Raw genomic sequence first — 15,940 nt, 5'->3', positions numbered from 1 at the left:
GAAAAAAAAAAAAAAAAAAGAAAAAAGAAAAAAAGAAAAAGAAAAAAGGAGAAGAGAGGTAAAGAAAGGTCACTAATTCATCAAGTTACCTATAGCAAAAAAAAACCAGTCATGACTTAAGAAATCAGTTCAAAGACAAGCCAGTGGCAAAACAAAAAGCTTGGGGTTCATATTAGTTTTTTGTTTTCTGCTTTACCTCCTTAATACGAATACTTCATTCATCCTTCATTGCACTTTGCCTTCCCGGGTTTTTCTAAGGATTCTTCCCTTCCCTTGTTCTCAGTTTCTGGTGAGCTCACACCTTGCAGCTCCCGCCAGGGCGGTCAGAGCGATGAGGGGGAGCCACCCCCGCACCCAGCGCACACAAACCCGCGCCGAGGGCTTTTCCTCTCGGAAACCCTTGCTCACCCAGGATCCTGCTGCCCTCACTGCCACTACTGAAGGCAGCCACCCCAAAACCCCTGAAGGCAGCCCTGGAAGCTGTAAGCACACAAGGAACAAACCAGGTCCCTGTCCACTGGCAGTTTAGTAGCTGGCCATCTCTAAAATGCTGCCTAGCTCAGAGTCACAGTTTCTGAGTGGATTTTTGGTGTTTTTTGGTTTTGAGTTTTTCCCCTTCTACTTAAGAAGTCTTCCCCTTCTATCTGTAAGTCTTCTTAATATTGAAATAAAACTTCAAAATGTACTTTGTATGTTTGGCCAACAAACACTTCCCTGTTTTACCATGTAATAAATTTAAAAATCAACTCTGCTCATTGTCTTAACAAACCCTCTTCTGAAAGATAATTAAAACCACTTCCCAATATACAACCAAAGTTTTATTTTTATAGTCTATCTTCAATTATGGCATAATCCTTTCTTTTTTTTTTAACCAGTGAAATATACAAATCACACAAGACAGAAATATGTACATTAAATGTACAGAACAGAGGAAAGGACATAGAAGATTTACATATCTGAATGACAGGTAAAATATTTTACATTAAATAGGGTTTAATAGCTAGGATCATGAGATTCAATTCTGCTCAGACAGAAGTCACTAAAAAGGAACATGAGGTGATTCAGCAAATGAAAAAAAAAGATCATGGTTTTTGTACAATAAAAACCAAAGTGACATATTCAATGAATTAGTGCTTTATTTATTTCTCTTACTTTAAAGATATTCTTTGCAAACATCTGAAGATGAGGGGTAAATATGTCCTTGTACAATAAATTAAGAGCAATAAAGCGCCATTAAGAAGCTGATAAATGATCAAGATGAATTTAATGATACAGCTTAAAGGCTTGTGAAAAGTCAAGGCTTTAGTACAACTAGGCTAAAGTGAAAGGTTTTCCTCACTTGGTATCTGCAAAACCATTTTTTTTAACTTGTAGGATGGGACTGAGTTGGAAAGTGGCATCTGAATCAAAGATGAAATCCTGTGTAACTACACAGCACAGAGGGAACACATATTGTTTGACAAATAACAATGCTCTGTTCAAAAACTGAAAAGCAAGGGCCAAATGCAGCACATTTTGGAGTTGGAAGGTGTCTCTTTCAGCAATAATCAATAATGCCCTTAACGTGAGAGTGGAATAGAAGTGATCTCCAGACTGGTATCAATTCAAGTGCAGGGTGCTGCCTCTACCAACCACCCAAGGAAGTTCTGAAATTGGGAAGAGGCTTACTTCTTTGTGATTATCCTCAAAACTTCTGAACATTAAAAGTTCTTTAAAAAATAATAATTAAAAATAAAAACCCACCAAAAGCTTAGAACCAATCTAAACACCTGAAGAGATCTGAAAAAGAAAATAAGGGATGAACTGCCCCTTTAATTTAGACGTTTTATTTTTTTCTAAATCATTAAAATATATATGTACAAAAAGCTCTGAAGTATCAGACACCAGAGACCACAGTTCTCCCATATATATGTAACTGCTCGAGTATAGTCTGAACAGTTGTAGTGTATATCTGCAGTATATTATCTAAAGCATGTGTATTAAAGACATAGGATGATAAATTTGGTATTGCTGCAACGTTTCATTGAACTATAATAGTCAGTTAATGTTATTAAAATATGAAACTACTGTCTCCTTGAGTGAAAGCGTTCCCAAAATCTGCGAAAAAAATAAAAATCAGTCATTCCAAGAGCGGATATCTAATGATTTATTTTCTCACATAAAATTAGAGGAGTTATTTGTCAAGCTGTGTTTTGAAAGACAGCCAGCTATTACACCATTTTAAGGCATTTTCAAATTTGGGGAACTCTCCTTTCCATGGGCTTTCCAGGCTGGGAAAGCAAAGCTGTTAGTAAGCATTGCCCAGCTCCAGTGCTCCGGGCAGCCTGCCCCGGGCTGCTCCGGCACATGAGACACCCGAACGGCACAATTAGCTGATGAGGCCAAGCTCTGCCTTGAAGAACATCTTTATTATTCACCAAGGCAGATTTTTTTTTCTGGTTTTTTTGGTTTTTTTTTCCTGTCTTGCTCGGTTCTGGAACCAGCCCTGGTGACTCAGGGATAGCGCAGTTGAAGCCTTTCTGATCCTTTGCTCTTTGCCCCCCGGTGACCCTTGGCGGGCAACCGACACCGCACCCTGTGATGAACATACCCCTTATTTACAGAGCCCTACAAGCACTGAACAGCTTTATACACCCTATTCTAGGAACTTCTAGTGTCTGAACCTAAAAGTCATGGACAGGTCTGTGTGTTCCTCACATCCATAAGGATGGTTCTAACATCCCAAGCACATTACGTGGTTGCTCTGTCTACTGCACGTGTATTACGTTCCATGGATCTAAATTAGGATATGTCAGCTTTTCCCCTCAAACTACTCTATTGTTTGTAAGAAAAGTCAATTTTTTTTTTAACTTTGTAAAATAAATATTCTCAGATTCTCCCCCATTACTGCCAAAAATATAAGCCTCACACAGTTCTGGGATGGACGCAGAGAGGGTTTCCAGGCACTTCTCTTTGCAACCTTTATATTTTTCTTTTTTCTTTCTTTTTTTTTCCTTCCCCGCCCTTTTTTTATTTCCTTTTTTTTTTTTTTTATTTTCTTAAAAGAAGACGAAAACTCCTTGGACTCTATAAATAAAGTGGAGATAGTCCTGCAGAAAGGGAGAGGGGCCCGCACCCCTTGCTGGCAGGCGGCTGCAGTTCCTCCCACCTCGTCCGTGCCCTATTTGCACACAAACTGGTCCACGATCTCTGTGCACAACTTGCATTTCACGTAGCAGCACCAGTGGAACTTGCAGTGGCAGCGCTCTCGCTGCACCGTCTTGAACTGGTCGTAGCCCCGGCCGCAGCACATGAGTTCACAGCCGTCCATGCCCTCCGAGGTCTTATTGCACAGGCGGCCCTGGGTGCCCAGGGAGCCGGTGCTCTCGTTGCGCACGCAGTAGTCGGGGCTGGGGTCGATGTACACCAGGTCGTGGATGGTGGGGGCGTTGAAGCGGCTGTTCACCTGCACCAGCTTCCCCCGGCTGTTGAGCTTCATGGCGGCGGCGCTGTCGTATTTCTCCTTCAGGGCATCGCCCACCTTGCGGAAATCGGCGAGCTGCAGCCAGCAGGTCTTCAGGCTGCAGGAGCCGGAGACGCCGTGGCACTTACAGGCCACATCAGCCAGGTTGTACACTGTCTGCAGGGGAGAGAAGAAAGAGCCACGATCAAAGACTAGCATGGCTGTGAGAGCATTTATACCCCTCACCTACTGCCCTCTGTCATATTCCCACTGGCCCCTCCACAGTATTCACCTTAGCATCCTCTCCCCTCCTCCTGTTCAGTGGGAAGGATGAGTCAGCTGACAACCCATGCACCCCCAGCACCCCAAAGAGCCAGGAGGAGGAGGAGGAGGAGAGGAGAGTCTCACCAGCCTCTCCCCACAACAGAGACAGCCACAACAGCACACACGGCCCAGACAGCAGCATCACTCAGGCTGCACTCAAATTTTAGGAATTCGTTCTCACGCCAGCAAAGGATTTTGCTGTTTCATTGAGAAATGTAAAATATCTCCCTATTTTCTATCTGAGTTACTCTCCCTATTGATCTCTGCTTGAGGCTGCAATTAGGGAAAGAGTTAAGATTCTTCTTGCTCCTGGCTCAGCTGCAGTTGATTGTCTACTCTTGGCTCGGCATCCTCCTCCTATCCCAAACAGTGCTCTGGAAGAGAGACTTCATCCAAGAAGAAACCCCCAAACACCTATGGGTGGGAGTCAGAGCTACACAGCAATATCCTCTTTACAAAGCTTTGGCAGGAAAACCTCAGTCATTTGCCCTGTACAAATAAAATAAGAGTCAGTGTTGACACTGCCCCAAAAATCCTGGGGTCTGACACATTAGATGATACTGTAGACAGCTTCCACCCAGCAGTTACAGAGTCTTAACACTGCCAAATGGCACTGCACAGATGAGGCTGAGGAAGGAAAAAACTCCTCAAGTCTCCGTAAGCAACTGTGAAAGTGTCATTTTTCTTCTTGCTAATAGTAATTGGCCTGTCCATTGCTCTCAGACACCCTCCTCTTACATTTAAATACTATTAATTTTCAATTATCTTTTATCCTTCTTCAGCTCAGAACACAAGTGCAAAGTCTCAGCTGACTATTGTTGGCACTTCAGGCTCTAGGAAAATAATGATTTTGGCTCTTCATATTCAGACTATTAAAAAAAGTTTACACCCATTCATTTAAAGTATTTTTGAGATTAAAGAAACCATGAAGACATGTTCAGCCACAGAAGACCATGTTTTCTAATAGCATAGAGAAGTTTTTCACATACTCTTAAACCAGGAAAAGAAAAAAAACTCAGAACAATCTTATGGCACAATTCCAGCCTGGGAAGCCCAGCACACCCCTCTTCCTTCCAACCCACACTGTCCTGGTTGGAAATACCAACTAATAAAATTCTGTTCTACAGAGAATCCACAGTGAGCAGGGCACTTTTCATGAAACAATACAGAGGGAAACACAAGACGCTTTGGTCCCAGCCTCCCCCATGAGGAAAGCAACAGGACTGTCAGACAACCAAAAGCAACACCAACTCATGCGCTCCCCACCCACCCACACCCCGTATTTGCCGTTTTCTCCTTTTGTGCGTCAAAACAAAGACCAGCCACGGTGGCTGCTCTGTGCCCTGCTGAACCACGTTTTTCCCAAAAAGAAGGGATGAGGAGGAGCATGGAGGGACACCCTGTGCTGCAGACACTCACTCTTCTGCCGGCCTCGTTGTTGTGCAGGTTCATCATGATGCGGGCGCTCTCGTAGGAGCCTCTCTGGTAAACTCGCTCGCGCTCGCGCGCGTCCACGAACTCCTTGGCGAAGCGATATCCGTACTCGATGTTGTCCCCGCAGCCGCCCCACAGCCAGTCCCGGGGCAGGTCCTTGGGTCGCGCGGCGCGGCTGCAGCCGCAGGAGGACAGCTCGCCCTCCCGGCAGGCGCGGCTCATGGCGTTGACCACGCCGGCCGCGCTCACCGCGTAGGTGAACGCCGTCTCCCGGCTGCCTGCACGGAGACACAAGCGGGGTTAGGGGACGGCCACCACTCCCAGCCAAAGGCTCTCCAGAGCCACCAAGCTCACTCACATGGTAACAGGGAGAGTAACCCTGAACCACACTGCCCAAAACATCCTCACTCTGTAAGAACCAAGCCAGCCCAAGCCATGTGAGCACACATGGTTTGTCAAGAGCAGAAATCACTTCTCTTTCACGCTGGTGAACGCCTGGATGAGAGTGCAGAGTGGAGGTGCGAAAGAGCCATGAGGCCAGTGGGGCCAAAGCAGCCATGCCTGCATGTGAGGGGAGGGAAGGGTAACAGGCTCCCTGTCCTTCAGAAGAAAGAGATGTTAAATACAACTTTTAAAAGTCTGGTTCTTAAATTACTACTTCTCAAACGTGATTGATGCACTTCACCCACTTATTCCAATTTATTTAAAGTTCAAGCAATTTATGAAGTCTCCTAGTATCAAAAGAAACACGCAGCAGAATAACACACAACTTTTCACCCTACACATTAGCCAGACACTTCTGGAGGAGACTATTTAAAACTAACAACAACCTGTGCTGGTTATTATCCACCACTTCAGCTCTTGTGAATATGGCACGGGAGCCCATGGACAATCATTTTTACAAATTACAGGGAATAAAAAACCCTTGGCACGAGGTGGCCTTGAAGGTTTTCTCCTGCATCTGGTGCCCTTAAATGGAAATGGAAAACCTCAAGTTTCCAGCTTTCATTAAGAAAAACTTACAATACCCATAATGTAAGACATGGCCACATACCATCCTATTGACAGTATCAGATCCCACCTCATTTAAGTTTCTGACTTCCCCAATCACTTTTCCAAGGGTGCCACAAGTTCTGAGTACAACTAGCAAAGCTTGCAGATAAAAAAACACAAAACTTGCACCAGAGAGCAACACTTGAAGTTTGTTTTTCTCCTTAAGAGACAGCATCCCAATGGGTCGTTTCCAAGAAAGATTCTTGGAATGACTAAGAATAGACTAAATATTTTTTTTTCTGTTTATATGATTTAAGTTTTATTCCTAATCTTTAGTCTAATCAATAGATCAAGCTAGGTTTTAGTCTTGGTTTTATGTGATTTTACTTAGGGAACATCATTGGCCTTTGAAAAACTAGGATGTTAAGAGGCTGTGTTTTGGGCAAGTCACATATATTTAGACAGCAACATTTTAGGCAAAATCTCTTTGCACAAGATGTATCATGACAGGTCAAATCTAATAGGAGCTTTCAAGCACTTCTTAAACATAAATAATTTGAAGTCTGGTTCATACTTAACATCAAGATGACACCAAGATCAGAGCAGCTATGTTAATACAACAGCTGTCATCCACTGGATTAATTTTAGTAATAGATGCTGGGTTTAAATGGGAAAAATCAGAAATCTTATGTTAGGAAAGAAGAGACTTAAGGAAGATCAGAAGCACTTTGCCACCTTACAATAGTCTATACTCACAGACACCTGCTCTTGGAAGTATCTACATGAATTGTGGGTATAAAGGGTTACAGGAGTAGCATTTTCAGTTAAAAAAACATTGGCTTTATGTGGTGACTTAAGCCTTGCATCTACTGCAAACTATAGCAGGGGGAACCTCATACAGATTTTAATGTTCCCGTTTGCTCTGTAACACACATTTTTGGATTAATTCCTTAAGCAAAATTTCCACTATATTGAGAGGAAAGAAACGTGGTCTGCTTCGGACCACAGGACTCGCCTCTTCCATTCCATTTTTGTTCTTTTGCATGTTTAGTTAACTCATGCTTTCACATGGTTAACTCTGCCACTTATTGCGGGATTTAAACTCATAAAGCTGACTATTTTTGACTAGTTTTCATTATTAACCAGGAACAAACTTTAAAGAACTTCCTCTCAGTGGGAAGGAGAAGGAAAGGCTTGGGTACAGGAAGGAGAGTTGCCCTGCAAGTTCCCTCCTTGAGCATTTAGGCAAATTATAAAATAGCATCAGCTGCTGAAGCACACTTCAAGCCAACACTGCCTCAAGTCATCAACCCCAGGAACACATTAAGAGTGATGGCTCCACACGGATGAGTTACTCTGAGTTTTCTTTTTTTTCCTTCTTTTTTCAGTCTTTAGGCACAACTGTGCTTTCCTTCACTGTCAAACATATCTGTCTTTTCCCACAGTCCAGGATTTCTCTCTATTGTAGCCATGGCAAGCAAACACACATTCCAAACACGTTCGAGTCCCCTCTCTCCCATATATATAAAACATAGAAATGGAACTGTTCAATATACACACACTGTAGGAAGCCACCCACAGAGCAAGGCGCTGAGCTTTACACTTGGTCTGAATAAGTCTGCAAGAACAGAACGTTTTTTTTTTTTAATACCTGAACATAAGATACAAAATGTTCTTTGTCTTGCATTTTAAAAGCATTCAACATCAGTCTGAAGGCAGAATAAGCTGGACCCCAACCACACGGAGCTGTAGGGGGAGGATCCAGTGATTTTGTCTCCTGTTAGCACTCAGCTGTGTGTGCAAAGCCCATGTGCAGCCTGCCCAGGGCTGGCCCCAAAGCCAGGAGATGGCCTGACCCGGGAACCAGCACCCAAGGAGAGCAGTGCAGAACACAGGCCCTAAAATTTTACAGTTCAATAAGCCACAGAGCAAGTTTCCAAACCCAAGGGCAGGTTTATTTGTACAGCTTTAGCTAACTGCAGGGTAAATCCTGGAAGAAAGACTGTCCATTGACACACGGGGCCGTGGCTGTGCCGGCGGGCAGTGCCGTGCCCGGGAACTCTCTGGGGCGCAACCAAGGGCACGTGGCAAAATCTCCCAAACAATGTGCACTCAGAGCCTGCACCCTGCACTGCTGGGAACAAGGGCTATCTGACAGCCCAGCACTCAGAGCATGGCAGGCTGAAGTCAATGGAATCAGGCTCTGAAAGTGTCCACTTTTCCCTCCACACAGAGGAACACCAACTGGTCATTACTGAGGGTCAGCGTGAAATACTACAACTGCTACAGCTCCTTCCTTGCTCTCACTGAATACACTCTTCATGCCCTAACTCCTGAATATGGCTATTAACCTTGCTTCCATCTGCAATTAGAGTAAGTGGCTTAATTACATGATGAATTGCTGTGTAGACATCAGCTAATACAGTCATATCCAGCAAAAGGGTGCGGCAAAGTTATTTCACTTGGAAGGAACCACCTTTAAAGAGATCTGTCATACTTGGGGAGGGCAGAAATATCAAATCCAGAGACAGACACCACAAATCACGGGCCCCATCCTGTACACTCCTTCACACCAACAGTCCCCCTGAGCTAATTTTCACTTGCTTGGATAATAAATAAGGGCTGAAGGCTTAAATTTTAAACAGATTAATTTTCTGACATTTTTTAGATTACTAGAACAGAGAGGTGTACAGAAGAAGCTTGCTTTCATGTTTTTACACTTTTGCTTGGGTAGGTAAAGAAAAAAACCAAACACTATGGAGGGTTAATACTGTGCTTTAAAAAGCCTAGGGAAGGTTGTTTATCTAAAATCAAATGTTCCAATTCAGTACTTACATGCAATAGATTTGTCTGACAATATCCAAATAAAAACTTCTTTTAACAAAAACTGAGACCAAATGTGAATTGATGCATTCCCTCAACTTTAACTGGAGTCAGCCCATTTACAGACAAACCCAGACTGAGACCAACTTTAAAACTTTTTCTTTTTCTAAAGCAGGACAGAAAAACACTGCCATAAAAGCTTTGCTTTACAGCCCCAACTAAAAAGCAGTGCTGTGTTTGCCAGTGTACTGCTCACTACTTAAAAGATCACAAGTGTCACCAAGAAAAGTAGGCATTTTTCAGTTGATTACACAAAATCAGCAATCTGCCTTGAGAAAGTCAGAGGAAGGTTTCACATGGACCCCATTCAACAGCATTGGTTAAAATTTCGCCAAGAACTTTAAAATACTATGAGGTCCTTAAGTGCCAAGAAAGGCAGGCAGCACATGAGCACTGGAGAAGGCCATTTCAAAGAGGATCTGATAGGGGAAGGGTTGGGTATCCACCAAACTGTGATGTTAAACAAGAATCTGTCTCTCACCAGCAACGTGATTCCATCAAATGTCAGTTACAAGGACAATCACACATTTTACCATGATAGAACTGATCTCATGAAAATTACCCTGCTACAGCAATTTAAAAATAAATCTGTTTTCCTTAAAAAGAGAGAAAAAAATACTGTATCTGGAAATAAGCAAGGAGGAATTGCCTATAAACACTAATCGACAGAGCAGCAATTTTCAGTTAACCTCTGGACCAAGAGCGATTTATTATCCAGCTGCTAACTTTGGAACTAGACATGGGCATCTTTAATTTTATAAGACGCTGCTGGCTTTAATTCTTGTAGGTTGCCTTCATTTTGTCTCAGGTTTTCTAAAAAAGAGATTTCAGGGCCTCATTTTCCTTTCTCCCCTATTCCCATATGCAAATATATATTCCTGCTTTGTTTTCCAAGACATATGGCTGGACAGTGGTGGGAAATCACCTCCAGCTAAAAATAATCCAGCTCCTTTGCCAACTTTTAGAAACACTTGATTGTATACAGTACTCAGTAAGAACCTGGCAAGAGATTCAAGTGCAGAACAGTGTGTGCCATACATATCCTTAGACAAGAGTTTAATCATAAAGACGTTGCTTCCTACCTATCTGCATGACTCTGCCAAAAACAGAGTTGTTGTCCACAGTGCTGCAATTCCATCTTCTATGTCTGAATTGATACTGGCACTCCTTAATGCCCGTCTTTGCACCCTCTCCAATGAACTGCATATGGTCCTGATACAACTGGCAGAGTTTCTTCTGTCCTTGGGAAAGCCCTGCTAGCTGGCTACATAGTGGCTGGGCTCCTATAATATACACCTCTGACATCTGAACAGGGTTCATGGGGTTCATGGGGTTCATCCCTAAAGACCTGCACAAAGAAAGATTTGCATTAATAAACAGAAGACTTCAAAATAAAATAAAGCAATTTTTAAAAAAAATCTATAAATCCCAGACAGAACTGTATCTTATATGTGAGTATACAACTCCTGCTTTTGTTAACAAGTGAGGAAAAACCCCACACTTAAATAAGAAACTTTTGTTTTAAGAACAGGACAGAAGTTACTAGTTTCCACCCATGTGGTTATCACCATACATTAGAGACTGAAGTACGACACAGACTTGGAAGACTCTAGGCAGTCTTTTACCAGCTTAAATTGACACAGAAAAAAACCAGAAGCTCCAAACAATTGCAAGGCCAGGAAAATAAATAAAGCAAAAATGAAAAAAGCTCTCCAAATCCCCATTTATCTTAACACATATTTTATACTTAAGTCTGGGTTTTTCAATCTGATCTATTATAAACAAATAGGGAAACCTTTAGCAAGCCAGAAATTAGAAACTTGCTACAGACTACGTCTAGCTGCTTCCAAATGACAACACAGAAACATACAGGCAAGTATACTCATTGCAAACAAAATCAACTTTGTTTTCTTAATTCTTAAAGTGCTCTTCACATGATACATTTCAATTAAAAAGTAGCTATTAATCCAAAAGGCATCACTGGAAAAAGAAGAGAAACACCTATTTCAAGAACTCTCAACATTGTACACCATACAGATAATTTGCCAAAGCAGGAATTTAAACGTACTCCTTTGTAACGAAATATATTTGTAAACATTTTGGTTACAGAAAACTTCAAACTGAAACTTTAAGTTTTTCCTTGCAAATCAGCATTTTCTCTTGTACATGCAAAACATCTAATGTAAGGGAGTTGAAACGTCTCTTTTAAAAGAAAAAACAATTATAGTAATTTAAAGATGATAAAACTCATAGAGAATCTACCAGACAGCATTCAAAAAACTGTGTTTTACAAGACGAGATGTTGCACATTTATCCTTACTCGACAGACCCGCTCCTTCTACACAACATATTCCAACCAGAACGCTTCTCCCCTGCTGCCTCGCTCCGGCCGCACTCCCGCAGAAACAAAGTACAGAAGAAGCACAGAGACATTGAAGCAAGCAAATCTTGACACCCCCTTTCAGAACCAAGTCGATACGAGATGCTTACCACCAAGAGCTGGCTTCTATTACAACCTGGGTAAAAGAGGAGAAAACGGCCAGAGCCACTACGAGGTACTGAGAAGCCATTGTACTGCCAACTGTCCCCACAGCACCTCCGTGGATTAATACTGCACTGGATTTCTAGAGGGGGGAGAAAAAGGATCAGATTGTTTATTGCTTCTCAGACCATTTTCGAGCATTCAAGTTTAAACAACGGAAGTCTCCGGGCCCCTTTTAACTTGACTCTGACTCGCCGGCCCTTCTCCCCGCCGAGGCTCTGGTGCCAGACACAGGCACGTCGCAGCTCCCGCTCCACCGGGCAGAACCCCCCCCGCCAGCCCCCACCCCCCGCGGACACCGCCTTCCCGGGGCGCCCGCCCGTCCCTCTGCCCCGGCCCCGCCGCTCCCGCACCCCGCCCGCCGCTGCACGGCACGGCACGGCACGGCACGGCACCGGACCAGGCGCGACAGCCGCTCCGGACACGGGACCCATCCCCGCTGCCCCGGGGCTACAGCGACCCGCGGGCCGGGCATTACCCCATGGCTGCCCGCGCCGGGGACACGAAAGGCTCACGGCTGGCTAAAGGCGGCTTCAGGTTTGCAAAGCGAGCCCGACAGGGAGGGGGGCCGGTGCCTCGAGGGGTCGGTTCCTCGGGGGGCCCGAGGGCTCCCGCCCGGGGATGATGCGGCCGGTCCTCGCCCTTCTCCGTCGTCCCCTAAAACATCTCGGCACAGCCTCGGGGCTCCCGCCCTGCGCGATCGCTGAAGCAGCCCCGAGCTCCGCGCTGGCACCGCGGCGACTGCCCCGACGGCAGCCCCAGGACCGGTACCGGCCCGGGGAGGTACCAGGAGCGACAAGGAGCAGCTCCGCGTCCCGACCCGGACGCTGCAACAACCGGGATGCCGTCTTGGAAGTCAAACGCTTCCCCCGACAGGTCCCGCGATCACCGTCTGGTCCTCACACGGGACTCTTTCACTCTCTCCCTAGAGCCATTCCCGGGGTTGATTTCCCCTCCCCTCGGAAGGAAAAAAAAAAAAAAAAAAAAAAAAAAAAAAAAGAAAAAAAAAAAGAAAAAAAAAGGACATTTCGACACTTGGGGGCTCCCTATTCCCTATTCATTCTCCAAAGGCCCTTAACGCTGAATTGAAGGTGTTCTTAAATCTAATTTATTTCTGTTTGCAAAGGGCCGGGAGGAGCGGAGCGCTGGCAGCGGGGCCGGACACGGAACCTGCCCAGGCACACGGGGACCCCCATGCGCCGCTCCCCGACACTGCTCGGGGGCTGCAGCGCGGGGGCGAAGCCTGCCCGCGCCGTGCGGGTCAAACATCCCCGGCCGCGGGAGATGAGCCCGCCCAAGTCCCCGATGCTGAGGTGGGTAAATGGGGGCCGGTCTCCTGCAGGAGAAAGAGCCCGCCCGCCCCACGGGGGCTCAGTCCCGGCGAAGGTGCGAACGCCGAGGGCGTGCTGAGCGAGGGACGAGGCGAAGCGCGGTGTGCGCGGGGCAAGCCGCGACACCCAACAGCGCCCAACGCGCTGGGCTCTTTTCATCTTGCTACTTCTTGAAGTAATGACAGTAACAAAGGAGCGCCACGAAAGGTCCCGAGCCCAGAGGAGGTCGGAGACGCCGGTGCCCATACGGGACAGCTGTGCGGTTGCCCGGCCCAGCACTCAGGCCGGGCGGCCGCGGAGGGCCGGGACAGCGGCGGGAGCGGAGCGCTGCCCCCGCTGCAAGGCGCGGCCGGCAGGGTCAAAGGCCCCTGTGCCGCTGCAAGGGCCCGGTGCCCCCCGAGCTGCCCCGCAGCACCCAGGCCGGCCGCGGCGCCCCGGGGAGCGGTGGCGCTCCGCTCCCAACAGGGGGCGGCCTCGCCCGGCGGCGCTGCCCTTCCGACGGCACCTCCGCGCCCCAGCCCCGCTGCCACCGCCGCTCCGCTCCGCTGCGCGCACTGCGCCGAGCAGCCAGGCGGAGGAGGCACCTGCGCCCGGGGCCGCGGCGAGCCCGGCCCTTCTGCACGCAGCAGCTGACAAGGTACCACCAGAAACAACACAAAAAAAATCCAACAGTAAAAAAAAATTAAAAAAAAAAAAAGAAAAAGAAAAAAGCAGACTGCCCAGCAGCACGGAGCACTGGAGATCAGGAGTGTGAGGCACCGTGTTCAACTTTGTAGGGCCGCGGAGATTGGGTTTTGGTATTTAACGCACCCCATGCGGAGCCCGCGCTCCTTGCCGAGATGAAAAGAGAGGCTTTTACAGATCCTGCACCGCGGGATCGCCTCTGATCCTGTTTTACACGGGGTGTCTGGAAAGCCTGCGAAGGCATCTGGTTTTCTAGGAGCACTACCAGCGGGCAGGCGGCATCCAGAGCCCGGCACCGGGGGGCTGTAAACCGCGGGAGGCGCAGCGGCTCCGCGGGGACCCCCCAGCCGCCCCCTGCTCCCCGCTGCGTCTTCACAGCCATTTGGAGGAGCCAGACCACGTCTCACGTTTGCAGGGAAAGGCACTGCTCGGGTCCCGGCCCAGCTCTTCCCACCGGAGGCGCAGAGGGGCTATTTTCCCGGGGGTGAAGGCACATCGTGTCCTTCCCTCGGCGCCCGGGGACAGCCTCGCTCCTCGGCCCCGCTGAACTCCCCGTGACCCTCCGAGCGCAGCCCATTTACCATACAATTGACAATTAAAAACAAACAAACAACAAAAAGCCAACAGCCTTTCCAACATGGAGTCCTCGCAGCGCCAAGGGGACCCCGAGGAGCCGCGCTCCTCCGCGCTGACCCAGGCGGGACCCGCTGCAGATGCAGAGTGATAATCTCCAGAAACTGAGAATAAAATTAAATGGGGGGGGGGAGGGGGGGGGGGGGGGGGGGCTGACTCCGGGTCCTCCGCTGGCCCCCAGCCAGTTCTCCTTAAAGGTACAGGCCACCATTAGCGCCGACGTTGGGCTCCTCCATAGCGATCCTCCTCGGGAAAGTTTGGGAAGTTTGGAAAGATGTCTTTAAACTCGCGTTAGGAGCCGCTGCCAGAAAGATGCACCGGGACGCGGCGGGCAGAGCGAGCCCAGCAAGTGTCCCTGCGGCGGGCAGCCTCTCTTCGGGGGGAAATTTGAAAAGAAGGAAAACCAGAAAATACAAGAGCTTTTCCCAAGTGGGGAGCAGAACTCTCCGCGGTGGGTGAGAGCGCAGACGTACGAGCACCCGGCGCTAGCCGAAGAGGGGAGGAGAGGCCGCCCCGCGCCGGGGCCCCGCACCTCGGCGAGCGCAGCCCACCCTGCGCGCCCGCGGCCCCTGCGGCGCGCAGCCCCCGCGCGGACTCACCTCCATCGCGCGGGATCACCGAGCGGGAGCAGCCAAGTAATCCAAGCGGAGCAGGAGGCGAAACGGCGAGACGAAAGTAAAATCCTGGCTCGCAGGAGCCGGGCGGTATCGTCCCGAGTCGCGGCCGGGGGAGCGCGGGGGCCCGCGGAGCTGGCGGGGGGCGGCGGGCGAGCGGCCGCCCTGTCCGGCGCAAACCGAGCGTGTCCGACTGCGGAGCGGGGCACCAGTGCAGCCTTCTTTCCAAGGTCCATCAGCAATCGCAGTAATTAGGGCTTTCCACCAGCAGAAGAAGAAGGAGGCAAAAAAAAAAAAAAAAAAAGCCCAAAAAAAAAAAGCCAAAAAAAAAAAAGCCAACCCAACACACGCACACAGCGCCCGTGGGCGTGATTGTGCGGAAGCAAATAAAAATCTTCACAAGCGGCAGCGAAAGCGCCGCGGGCGACAATCCGTCCCACCAGCCCAGGTGGTGCCGCCGCGGGGCTCCCCGCGCTCCCACCCGGCTCCGCCGGCGCTCGGGCCGCCGACCGCCCCCTCCGCAGCTCGGCGCGGACCGGCCCGCGAGAGGGGGACGATGGAGCCGAGCGGGTGCAGGGCTCCCCCCTGCCCGCCCCCCTTCACTTGCTTAAAGGCTGGGCGGTGCAGAGCCGGGGGTCCGCCGCTGCAGAGCCATCCCGGGGCCGGCTCCCTCCATTTTACACTGAGAAGAAAAAGCCCAAACAGAAAAAGAAGTTTCTGCACAAGCGGGAAGGGGGAGGGGGGCTGTGCACGCGTTTGCCTGTCTTACGGGGCGACTGATCCTGCAAGGCGAGCAGGGGCAGGGGGAGGGGAGCAGTCCGGGCTTCAGGAGCTGCGGCTCCCCCAATCCATCGGTGCCAGAGGCGCCCAGCGCCGGGGAGCGGGATACGCGGGAGAGGAGCCGGGAGAGCAAGCCGGGGCAGGCGGCGTCGCGGCAGCCGACCCTTCCTCCGTGGGGCTCTGCCCCCGCCCGCTGCAGCCGGCCCCGCTCCCCCCGCGTCTCTCCCTCGCTCCTCTTCACCCCGCTGCTTAAAACTGCGAAAGAGGAGAAAAAAAAAAA

At 48.7% G+C, this 15,940-nt stretch overlaps 2 protein-coding genes across 3 annotated transcripts; one reads left to right on the top strand and one right to left on the bottom strand.

Moving 5' to 3' along the window:
* Window positions 1-805: 805 nt before the first annotated feature.
* Window positions 806-15,154, bottom strand: WNT5A (Wnt family member 5A). The gene is made up of 5 exons (XM_041464001.1): window positions 14,866-15,154; window positions 11,567-11,700; window positions 10,159-10,424; window positions 5,186-5,478; window positions 806-3,619 (listed from the first exon to the last, which is right to left on the bottom strand). The coding sequence occupies exons 1-5, from the start codon at window positions 14,869-14,871 to the stop codon at window positions 3,161-3,163; spliced, it is 1,158 nt and encodes a 385-aa protein (XP_041319935.1). The 5' UTR covers window positions 14,872-15,154; the 3' UTR covers window positions 806-3,160.
* LOC121351675 (translation initiation factor IF-2-like) lies at window positions 11,714-14,277 on the top strand. Of its 2 annotated transcripts, none has more exons than XM_041464012.1 (2): window positions 11,714-12,494; window positions 12,745-14,277. In XM_041464012.1, the coding sequence occupies exon 2, from the start codon at window positions 13,128-13,130 to the stop codon at window positions 13,701-13,703; it is 576 nt and encodes a 191-aa protein (XP_041319946.1). In that variant the 5' UTR covers window positions 11,714-12,494; window positions 12,745-13,127; the 3' UTR covers window positions 13,704-14,277. Both variants share the same exon structure in this region, with proteins under 2 accessions (XP_041319946.1, XP_041319956.1).
* Window positions 15,155-15,940: the final 786 nt, after the last annotated feature.

Source organism: Pyrgilauda ruficollis, unplaced genomic scaffold (genome assembly GCF_017590135.1).
Source record: "Pyrgilauda ruficollis isolate IOZ18807 unplaced genomic scaffold, ASM1759013v1 scaffold10, whole genome shotgun sequence".
Taxonomy (NCBI): Eukaryota; Metazoa; Chordata; class Aves; order Passeriformes; family Passeridae; genus Pyrgilauda; species Pyrgilauda ruficollis.
This window is presented reverse-complemented; position numbering and strand designations above follow the sequence as displayed.

Coding starts and splice junctions, on each gene's coding strand:
- LOC121351675 (XM_041464012.1), top strand. CDS start 13,128: ATGACAGTAACAAAGGAGCGCCACGAAAGGTCCCGAGCCCAGAGGAGG.
- WNT5A (XM_041464001.1), bottom strand. Junction 5,479..10,158: donor TGGCAGAGTCATGCAGATAG/GTAGGAAGCAAC, acceptor GTCTCCGTGCAG/GCAGCCGGGAGACGGCGTTC. Junction 3,620..5,185: donor ACAACGAGGCCGGCAGAAGA/GTGAGTGTCTGC, acceptor TCTCCCCTGCAG/ACAGTGTACAACCTGGCTGA.